Genomic DNA, 11,769 nt, shown 5'->3' on the forward strand with positions numbered 1-11,769 from the left:
TACAATCTGTCTTGTCCTTAAACTACTACCTATCAACTTCCTTATGTACCCAAATTCTAGTATTATGACAGAGGGATTAAAATGTCTCAGCTATTCACTCTCTTCTCACTCCATAGTTTTATAGATCTCCATAGTATCAGTCATCTTGTTTCCCAAACTAAAAAGCACTCGGACAGCTTAACTTTTCACGCAAGGGAAGATGGTCTAGCCTTGTGATCATTTCAGTTGACCTTTTCTGTATCTTCCCCAGCTTTCCAACAGTTTTTGAGATAGGGAAGCCAAAGTGTACTATTAAAAAGTCTAAATGCACCCATTTTATAAAATGTGTATATTTTTATTATGTTGCAAACAGCACAATCTTATTATGCATGTCTACTCAAAGGTTAGTCTCGCTGAGTTCAATGATGCACTACTATATATAATTATAGCCTTACCATTTTATTTTCGTACTATTTACTGATTGCCCAGTGCCTCGTATACAATCCAATTTCTACTACGGGTTGTAGTCAGCCTGAACCAAAACACATTGGTATCTATGTACGCCTCTGATCATGCACATTGGTTACTAAAACAAAAAGAAAATACGGACACAGCCATCTGCAATAGGATATATCCATTACAGAAAATTAAAGGGAAAGAAAGCACTCACTTCCAATGTCTGGCCGCAGCTTTTTATCATATTCTCTCAGCAACTTGTTTAACAACAGTGTCACGTCAGTGTCATGCGTTTTTGGAGACATTACCCATTTTTGGTTTGTCGTGAAATCTTCAAAGTCATCCTCTTCAACCTTTCTTGAGCTGCAATTCAAAACATAAACCATAGGACAGTGTCACATGAGGAAGGGCAGTGCAATGCCTCTATTTCCTCCATAATTCAGTCATTTCATGGGGAGCATTCAGAGTTATTTGTTTTTCCCATTAAAAGAAGGGGGAAAAATCAAAGGATGTGCTAACTGCCACAGATGAAAGTCTAAGTAGGACACTCTAATGGAAAATAATTGAATAGTCTTCTATCATTACTTCTCACTAGATGGTGAATCTAGGGACAAATGCCACTTTTCTTCTATATCAGTGTGATGAGCTATTTTGTGTAGTTTTTAACTTGCAGTAGCAGCCTGAGGTGGTGGAAGAACACCCTGCAGAACTCCAAATCTAGCTTCTTTAACACATGCTTCCTCATCTCTTGCCCAGGAAGAAAGTGAAGGAGGGAGGATTAGTTATTTTAATATTTCCTGATCATGTCACCCTGTTAAAAAGTCATTATATATCCTCAGCATTTCGGAGTTCAGGTATTTAATGTAGCATGTTTGAAAATAAGATAAAAGTATCCTGGACACATTGGCTTCAATCCAAAGATAAATTAACTGAAGGAGCCTCATGGAAGGAATGTTTCCAGTCACCCAAGTCTTCTTGCAGCCACACAGGCCCTCTCTGGATTCTTGGGTGGGGGTCCTCCTGGGCAACATGGAATGGGGCAGAGGGCATGAACTTCCCCACCATGAACCTCATTCAGTTAACTCATATTAGGATCCACATCTGAACTGGAATGCTTTCCCCTGCTGCTCCAGCAGCCCCTCATCCCACATCCCACATTATTCTGGAGTTTTCCCTCTGCCACTGCCCCCCAGTACTCCAAAGAGTGTTTTTTGGGGTCAGAATCTGCACTAGGTGAACAAATACAGCGATACCTCGGGTTACAGACACTTCAGGTTACAGATGCTTCAGGTTACAGACTATGCTAACCCAGAAATAGTACCTCAGGTTAAGAACTTTGCTTCAGAATGAGAACAGAAATCACGTGCAGTGGTGCAGCGGCAGTGGGAAGCCCCATTAGCTGAAGTGGTACCTCAGGTTAAAAACAGTTTCAGGTTAAGAACGGACCTCCAGAATGAATTAAGTTCTGTAGTCTGACTACATATAACACAACTTCTTGTGTTCTTTGCTAAAAGCATGGTGAATCTTGTTTCCATTTGAGGCATATTAAAAGTATACATTTCAAAGTAGAAATAGATGAACGTATTCCCAGGGACCAACTTAAATGTATAGTGTATACCCCTCACAATAGTAGTACTAGTAATAATAATAATAATAATAATAATAATAATAATAATAATTGTACCCCACCCCCAGCCACTCTTGATGGCTTCAAGAATATACAGAAGCATCATTAAACATTAAAAACTTCCCTATACGGGGTTGCCTTTAGATGTCTTCTAAAGGTTGTATTGTTACTTATCTCATTGGCATCTGATGGGAGGGCCATTCCACAGGGTGGGTGCCACCACTGAGAAGGCCCTCTGCCTGGTTCCCTGTAACCTCACAGTGAGGGAATGGAAAGCCATGCTTTGCGTGTGTGGTTTCTCTCCTCTGTGTTCCATGTCACTTTGCATGATAGGGCAGCCAGTGATGGCTGGTGGCCGTTAGGTCTGGTAGGGTAGAAGATGTGGAGGCCCACAGGAAGCAAAGCCAGATCTGGGTGCTAGAAGCTTGCTCTGCTCACAGTGTAAACTGAGATGGATCTTGGTGGATAAACCTGTGGTGGGTCCAGTAAAGTGGATGTCATTTCTGAGTCCCTGTTTAGGTGTTTGCTTGAAAGTCCCAGAACTCCCTCCTGTCTGGGGGCTGGAGGAGTTAAGAGGAGGAGGTTGGTTGCAGCAATTACCAGATAGTTTGGGTCGTGATTGGCCTATTTCTCAAGGCAGTTGTGGGAGAAGCAGGCTTTCCTAGCCCTTCTCTTTCTTTACATGTACAATGTTACAAAATTTTGATCTTGCTCATTTCCTTTCCTTCCAGCTTGTTCACCTCTCCCTCTCTTTGTAACTCTCCTGGGGTGTTGGGTTATGGTAGATTTCCATATTTGTTAACCTGCTCATTATGTCAGGGAGTTTGCTGCAGCATCCTTTCATTTATACGATGCACCATCAAGCAATTGGACATGAGTACAGCCTAAGTTAAATTACAGTTTAATACGTCTGGGATATATGAACTATTTTTTTTTTAATACAAAAAACCAAAAATGTGGAAGGAAGCTGTGTTTCATTGCTCATGGCACTTATTTCTAAGCCTTATTGTAGTTTCTCCCTCACTCTCTCTCTCCGGTGATGACACTCATGATTTGTCAAGGTACATTAAATGAATTATTTTCTTTCGGAGGTGAGTTATTAAAGGCTACAAGGCAAATTCCATCTGTATTCAGCTGCAGCCAGTGCAACTCCATTGCATGCAGAGTAGTTCTGGGTTGAGTTGCACCTTGAGTACATATCAACTGCTGGATTCCTGTTTTCTTTTGGACAGGTTTCTCCACAGTGAAATCACAACCCAACCTGAGTCCCATTCTGCTCCTAGAAGTGGATTTAGGGAAGTGTGACTAGTTCCACCACACTGGGCGCCGAGCCTAGGGGGTGCTGTGGGGTGTCACAGCTATGACATGGTGAATTTAAAGAGCAGTGAGAGGGGTTGTTGAAGAGGAATTAACGATTTGGAGCAGGAGCTGATGAAAAAAATTAATAGAGGGTAAATGAATGAATGAAGAACTGATCTGGGGTGACTTGTTGTGGGGTGCAAATTAATCAAAGAATTTATTTGCAGTGATTTGGATAAGGAAATGGTTGCCCTGCCTTCTGTGGCATTTAAATTATAAAAATCTGCATCTATACACATACGTCTTCATATGAAAATTGGTTTCTATGGGACCAAGCCTCAAATCTTTTATGTTCCTACTGGTGCCCCTGAGGAACTGATCGCAAACTAACAATGAATATGTTTGCTGCCAAATAATACGTTGAAGTGGGGGGGGGGGGGATAAAGTGAAGCTTGGCTATATCTACATTCACGTCAAACATTTCAACTTTTTTAAAATGGCTATGTACAGTAACCAGATTACATGTGGGTGGGTGAGACTAGAATATGAATTAACTCGGCATGCATATATGTTATTGGTGAGAGGGGAGATTGCATTTTGTAACTTTTTTTCCTGTAAAAAGGAGAAGTGTCTGATTGTATTGGCATTATTTTCATAGCAAATTGAATGGCTTGAAAGAAATTGCCCAACGGGACATGTAAGGACAGGTGTTTGATTTGAAATCTCAAAGCATTTGTTATGCAGACTGCACGATGGCCCTGTACTGAGAATGGTGTTCCTTCTATAGCTTCCCCAGAGTCCTTATTTCAAGGAACAAAAACCTTGCACAGCTCATCTGATCCCCAGGTCATCTGCCCACATTGCAGGCTACAGAGAATGTGGGCCACCCTCAATTTATCTTACTAGCAATATGCTCTTTGTACCAACTAGGGCTGAGCCAAAATGCTGGGTAGGGTGCTATCTTTGTAACTACCCCAACAAAGTTCTTCACCATACATCCTTGAGTAACAGGGTGAGAGAATGGATCATGTTATGGATTGTAAATAGCTAAATAAGGAAGAAGAGGTGAATTGTATGAGTAAATGGATAACTTTGATTGTAAGCAATAGAATCCCCCCCCCCAATCTGTATGGAGGAGGAGCCAGTTTTGCTTAATGTACAGTGGTACCTCGGTTTACAAACTTAATCTGTTCCAGAAGTCTGTTCTTAAACCAAAACCATTCTTAAACTGAGGTACGCTTTCCCTAATGAGGCCTCCTGCCGCCAGTGCCCTTCCACCATTTGGTTTCCGTTCTTATACTGAGGTACAGCTCGCAAACCAGGACACTACTTCTGGTTTTGCGTCAGTTCGTAAACTGAATACATCGTAAACAGAGCTGTTCTTAAACTGAGGTACCACTGTATTCATAAGTGATCTGGAGTCAGATAAAAGCAGTGAGAGGTGACGAATTTGTGGATTATACCAAATTACTCAATATATTGAACCCCCAGGCAGACTGGGAATAATTCTAAAATACCACCCCAGGCTGGGTGAGTGAAAAACAAAATGGCAAACGAGATTCAATGTGTGGTATGCAACTAAATTTCACTCAGAGTATACCCACTAAAATGAATGAACATGACTAAGCTAAGTCTATTCATTTCAATGGGTCTTGTCTGGGTAAAACTTTCCAATGTTAAGTGGGAAGTGAGCCATGCTTAGGCAAGAAAATCAGTCATGCCTATGCATTAAAATGGCAGCAAAAAATAAAATTTTAAAAAATCCAATTAAGAGATATCAGGAATGTGATGAGTACAGAGTTAAATGAAATCATTAACTCAGTATGCGGCAGTGGTGAAAAGGCAATTATTGAGAAAGGAGTATAAAAGAAACAGGCTGGTGCCATAGTGTCTTGGTATACAGGAATGGTGTGGCCATGCTTGGAATATTGTGTATGGTTCTGCCCATCCCATCTCAAAAAGAGTATCACAGCTGGAAATGGACAGACAAAATGGGATCAAGGAGATGGAGTGTCACCAGGATCCCATGAGCTTCATTCAGGTGTCTACGGATTTGCCGTTGAAGACAGTAGACGGTACATTGCATACTTATTTTGTTGCTTCTTTTATTTCTTGTATGTCTATAGCATTCAAACAGAAATACAGTGGTACCTCGGGTTACATACACTTCAGGTAACATACACTTCAGGTTACAGACTCCGCTAACCCAGAAATAGTACCTTGGGTTAAGAACTTTGCTTCAGGATGAGAACAGAAATCATGCTCCGGCGGCACGGCAGCAGCGGGAGGCCCCATTAGCTAAAGTGGTGCTTCAGGTTAAGAACAGTTTCAGGTTAAGAATGGACCTCTGGAACGAATTAAGTTCTTAACCCGAGGTACCACTGTACAGTGGAATTCTAAGAAATAAAAGAAGCAATAAAATGCAATTATAATTATTCTGACATCTTGCACAGCACAGTACAATGGCTACACCTGGCAGAAAAATTCACCGAGCCCCTCAGCAAGTGGTCCATGGGAGGAAAAGTTTAAGAACCACTGACCTATACCGTTGACTGGCCAAAGTCACTGTTGAGAACAGACCAAAGGGAGTCTTTTCCACGCAATGAACAATGAATTTGTAGAATTCACTTGTACAAAAAAAATTAAAAATGATGATGTCTGCTTACTTAGGAGGTAGACAAATTCATGAGGATGTCAAATTAGCAATGGAACCTCTATGTTCAAAGGCAATAGAACTCTGAATTTTAGTTGCTGGGGAGAGTTGTCTTCATATGGGCTTCCAGGAAGCAGGATGTTTGACTGGACTCAGCAGGGCACTTAGGTTATGAATGAGTTGGGGCCTGGGGGGTTTTATTTATTTTTTAAAATCCAAGATGACATCAGTTGTGCAGGGTGTGTGATCTGGTAGAATTTAGACCCAGAAAGATTTTGCAGGATCCAACTAAGGGTGGAGTGAGGAGATGGAACAGAGACTGGAGGGGAAGAATCCTGAATTGTTTGCATGCTTCCACTTCTGAGCTAGAGTACCAAATCAAGTGGGGTGGAGTGTCTTGTAGATCTCTATCATTATTCTTAGCAACAGTCTCAGCCTCTTGTTTACAAAGTAGCAGAAGGTAAGTGCTATACCGCAGCTGACTTGGGATATCCTTAATCAGAATTTTATGTGTGTGTTTTCTTTAATTAAACCAGTTGCATGGGGTTTCCAATCTGATTAAGAAAGTGGTGCTGTGAGGTGGGGTGTTTAACCCTTTCCCACCTGCTGATCTGAATCACCCTTCTAAAGCTGCTATTTGCCCAGTCAAGTCAAATGTAGCAATATGGTGTCTGTATGATTTCCTCTTGATGGGCAAATGGGATGGGAGTATGACTGAACACCTCTTCCCTCAGGACGAATTTCCCCAGTCGCAGTCCCACATGACTGCTGCTTTGAAGGAAAATAAAAGAAAAACAAAAAGCATGTGTCTAATTTAGTTGAGCCCGAAGCAATACACAACTATGATCAAGTTAATTTAGGTGGCAAGTTCCTTATGTCAGGGAATTTATTGCTTAAAAAAAAGAATACAGAATGGCAGAGAAGACACACTTTGCATGCAAATGGTTCAATCCCTGGGAGCTTCAGTTTAGTGGGGATGGGGGACCCTGTAGCCCTTCAGAGGCTGCTGGACTTCAAGTCCCATTAGCTGCAGCCAGCATGGCCAAAGGTCAGGGGTGATGGAAATTGGAGTCTAGCAACATATGAAGGTCATGGGTTCCCCATCCCCAAATTAAACGGATGAGTGAAATGCCCATCTCTGCCCAAAGCTCTAGAAGAGCTGCAACCAGTTGAAATAGATAGTCCTGTGATAAGATGGACCAACAGTCTGTATCAAGAGAGCTTCATGTGTTCCTTGAGGATGATATATAGAAGCATTCCCTTTTGGCAACTGTATGGAATGCACAGAACCATTTGTACAGGGCTGATCAGGCAATATCCACCATGCCACCATGGTCACTTGAATGGTGCGACCATTGCACATGGGTTGTTTCCTTTCCGTGCAATAATATTGAATTAAAGTGGAGCAATATTCACTCATCGAACTAGCACATCTGCTGCAGGACACAGTAGGGTTTCCATCTCACCAGTGGCTCTTGGGTCTTGCTAAGAAGGGGAGAGCCCTAGCTCAGTAGGCAATGGTGCGTGTAGAAGGTCCTATTGTCAAGTAGGATAGGGAAAGTCCCTACCTGAAACCCCCCAGAGTCACTGCCTATCAGTGAGGGCAATAGTGAGTCAAGATGGGGCCAATGATCTGACTCAGTATAAGGCAGCTTCGGAGGTTCCAAAATCAAAGCTAGGAAGCTCTGAGAGCCAGTCAACATTGTAAGCATCCCAGGAGACATTGTACACTGTGGAAGGATCTGGGACTAAGTAACTGCTCCAGACACTGATCTTTGGCTGAAGCTTTTTCAGATGCACCACCGTCTAATTTCTCCCCTAAAAGGGAACATCATCAGCATTTCCCCCAACCCCAAAGCAATTCAATAAAGCCAGGGTGATTTTATCACTGCATATTAGAGGATGGGAAGGGTTAGAAAGGGCAAAATGACAGAATAAAATGTGTACAGTTGTCACCTGATTAAAGCAATTTTAGTCAACGATGTGAAATAAATAAATCTGCATTGTGTGTGTGTGTGTGTGTGTGTGTGTGTGAGAGAGAGAGAGAGAGAGAGAGAGAGAGAGAGAGACTGAGACTGGATGAGCAACTGGGTCTTGTGGAACCTTCAATACAACAAATTGCACCATAACCTTTCCTTGACTAGAGCCAAGCATAATCACTTCCTCATTAGTCTTTGAGTGGGTAGGGACTCTCTGGCCCCCCCATATCTTTTGGGACTCTTAAGTTTCCTCTGTCCCAGGCACAATGGCCAATGGTCAGGGATGATGGGAACTGCAATGCAACGCCAGCTGAAGGTCCCCAGGTCCCCCTCCCTTTTAAGGTGCCTCAAGAGACTTGGTCCTTCTTCCTGTAATGGATCAAGAGGCCTCCATCTTTTGACGTTGCTCTCTTGGAGGAGGCATCCCCTCCTGGATGGCAGTGAAGGGGGAAGCTGGGGCTTGCCATTTGCAGTATCTGTAAACACTAGATTAAACTTTTTTAAAAAGTGTTGTCCAGTTATTCTGGGATGCCTTTCTAGATGAATGAAAAGGCTTTCCACCTCATTTTGTATTCAGAGGTTGCAGGCATCCCTGGGGTGTCTTATTTGGGGACAGTTTAGAGGGGGAACAGAACTTCTCCACCATTATAGGTGTGTGGATACCACAGGAATGATGAAACCATAGATTCATACTGTAAAGTTACTGGTAAGGGAAAGCAGAAGGTGTATTGTGGGTTTCCCCAATAACGTGGTGCAGCTGCAAAGGAGTTAACTTTGATTGACATCCTGCCCGTTAGCTGAAGTTTAGCAGAATTATTTCTGCGAGGAGAGAGATGGCAAAGAAGCGGCAGAAGGGATCCCAATAAAAGCACCCCGAGCAGGGCAAGCAGATCGCTCTCTGAATGACCGTGCCGGCATTTTCCAGAACGGATTGTGACACGATTATTACCGAGGCATTATCGTAACCCGGTATAATATGATTATCAAAGGAAACCATCTCTCTGGATAATCCCGGACAAGATATTTAGGCAATCGCTTTGATCCGTCTAACGAAATGAGCCTCGCAAGACATTCCCCAGATCAGCTGCGGAGAAACAAAAGCGGGCTAATCAGGCTAATTGCCTTGATCAATTTCTCCCTGTCTTGGTCCTCGACTCGCATGTTTAAAGATCAGCCGTCGTTCGCCCCCAAATCTTGACCCGGGTGAGTGAGCGTCAAACCTTGGATCTCACCGCGGCGCCACCCAAATCGCTCGCAAGTGGATCTTCTTTTAAAATACGAGGGTGCCACTTAAGACACAAACCACTTGGGGAATCTCGTCCCCTGCAGACAGAGCCTGCTTTGGGCTGTCAGAAACCTAGCTTTGCGAGGAAGGCTCGCTTTAGATTCCCCTACAAAGTGCAGAGCAAACTTCTTCCCTTTTTTTTTTTTTTTTTTTTTTTTTTTTTGCAATGGGTGGGGGCGAACGAAGGGGCTTGGGACTGAGAGGGGGCTTGGGACTGAGAGAGACTCCAGAGGACGACTACCATTTCTGGAGCCTTGGAAAGGGGGAAGAGGATGCGTGGATGGAAGGAGCAGCATCTGGGCTTACAAAGTGACAGTGTGTGTCTATGAGTTGCTCGCAGCTGGTCTATTTCACGGCTCCTCTTCCCAGCCGGGGAGAAAATCACGGCTGTGGAGGAGAGCGACCCACCCCCCAAAAATTGTTGTCATCATAACATTATTTTGGGCCGCTGGAGATTGTTGTTTTTTCGGACACGGACATTCCAAGAAAGAGGGAGGGGGAGAGACAGAGAGAGAAAGAAGCGCGGAGATGAAACTAGGCTAGGAGAAGCGCGCCAGATGAAACTTACCAGGCTTGGAAAACGGACAGGAGGAAGAAGCCCACCAGAAGCTTAGCGGACATGATCCGAGCAGCGCAGCCAAGCGAGGGGAGAAATTGCAGCAGACCCAGAGGAGGAGGAGGAGGAAGAGGTTGCAGGAGATGTTCAGGCAAAGGGGAGGAGGAGGTATCTGAGGTGAGGGAGAGCAACCACGGGTATTCTCTTCTTTTCCCCTCTGTTGGCTGTTCCTTATTCCCAGTTCCGCGCGCTGCAAGGCATATCCCGCTTTTCCTCCACGTCTCCCATAAGGCAACCCCCACGACCCCCCAAGTGCAAAGCGAGCTCTCCCTCGATCCCAGAGGGACTCCGGATCCGAGGAGGGTCTGACAGGTGGTCCGAGGTGCTCCACAGCCCTCCTCCTTACCCCCTTCCCCTCCCCCACTTCCCCCCCAATTGTCTAAGCTGGTCAAGCAAGCTGCTGGTCCACGGGAGGGTCGCGTCAGCCAGCCATGCCCCTCGGCTGGTGGAGACACGTCGGAGGAGGAGGAGGAGAAGAAGCGCCTGCAGAAAGCACATCAGGCGTTGGGCAGGAGGAAAGCTCCGATCCCCGACGTGGGACGCTTCCTCCGGACCTGGATCACCGAGGCTGCGTGGGGTCCCCCACTCCCTCCCTCCCCGGACGGCCAAGAGGTCCCTGGCTGTTCCCGGGCAGCTGGAGCCACTAGGAGCTTAGACGGTGCCTCTCCATCCTTGAGGGTCAAGGTGCTCCAGAAGAAATGGAGGGGGGCAGTTGGAGGAGCGGGATGGGGGGTCTAGTTTCTCCCCAGCTTGACTAGGCGACGGCAACAGCAGCGGCAGCAACAGCAGCACCTCCCGGCGCCGCCCGCGCCTCGCGAGGAGGCTGCTGTGTTTGGCTGACTCCTCGCCAGGCGACCCACGCTGACAGTTATTGAGGAGCGAGCCGAGCTGAGCCTCGTCAACATTGCCTCGGATGTCCTTGCGAGAGCGGGGAGGTCCCTGCCAGCTGCAGGGATGGCCAGGCGAGCGCGAAAGAGGGCGGTCACATCCCCTCCACCCCACCCCCCAACCCACCGCAGCTTTTGGCAAGACTTGGCAGCCAGGGATGGGCGACGAGGAGGAGGAGGCGGAGGAGGAGGACCCTGAATCAGAATCTGGTGGGCCAAGCAGGATCCTCTCTGGATCTGGAGACGAGTAAACACGAGCGCCGCTGCTGCCATCCGCCCACTGCTTGATCCGAAATAGAACTCGCGAGCGCAGGAATATCCAGGCAGGGAATGAGGTGGGCTAGTAGCTCGCGCTCAGGAAGGTTTGCGCAGGTTTCTAGTCCGCATGAAAACAGGGATTTCGAAAGGGAACGGGCATTTCCCTCTCCCCCGCCCATTTAAAAAACAACAAACCCGCAGCAATAACGTATTCTTTACTCCCCGAGGAAGGGAAGATGAAAAGTTGATCCAATTCCCCTTGGCTACAAACAATGGCACCGCGCCCCCAAGTCACAATACGAAGAGAATGCCAATAGCTGAAACGCTTCTCTGGAGCAACTGTGCTGAGCTTGCTGTTGCGGTGGACTTTGAGAGGACTAACCCCATCCTCGACAGCCTGGGGTAGCTTTGGAGAAATCATTTAGGTTCCTTTGGCTGAAAGAGATTAGTAGCCACCGACTCCAAAGAGATTCTAAAAGCATCACCAACCTGTTTGCCTGTGTTGCTCTTGTAACGTCTGAACCCTGCTATCAGGGTAAGTAAGAAAAGGGCCCTGATCTCCTTAAAGCTACTCAGCTATATTATAAGGACTGTACATAAATGGAACCTACAGTTAACTCACATGGAAATCAACGTATATTCCTACCTTTTTTATTGCATCCATATCCCATCCTTTTCTCCAAGGAGTTTGAGGCTGCATACATGGTTTTCTCCCTCCTCATTTCATCCC

General features: G+C 45.5%; 1 protein-coding gene across 2 annotated transcripts in view; it reads right to left on the reverse strand.

The window, feature by feature from the left end:
- Positions 1-10,474, reverse strand: part of GABRG3 (gamma-aminobutyric acid type A receptor subunit gamma3) — a 310,487-nt gene extending 300,013 nt beyond the window's left edge. For both annotated transcript variants that reach the window (XM_081001400.1, XM_081001399.1), the window contains exons 1-2: positions 9,847-10,474; positions 650-798 (exon numbers count right to left, since the gene is read on the reverse strand). In XM_081001400.1, the coding sequence (XP_080857526.1) occupies positions 650-798; positions 9,847-9,899 (202 nt within the window). In that variant the 5' untranslated portion in view covers positions 9,900-10,474. The remainder of the gene's footprint in view (positions 1-649; positions 799-9,846) is intronic.
- Between the last annotated feature and the right edge of the window lie 1,295 nt (positions 10,475-11,769).

Source organism: Podarcis pityusensis (genome assembly GCF_964106645.2).
Source record: "Podarcis pityusensis genome assembly, chromosome: 4".
Taxonomy (NCBI): Eukaryota; Metazoa; Chordata; class Lepidosauria; order Squamata; family Lacertidae; genus Podarcis; species Podarcis pityusensis.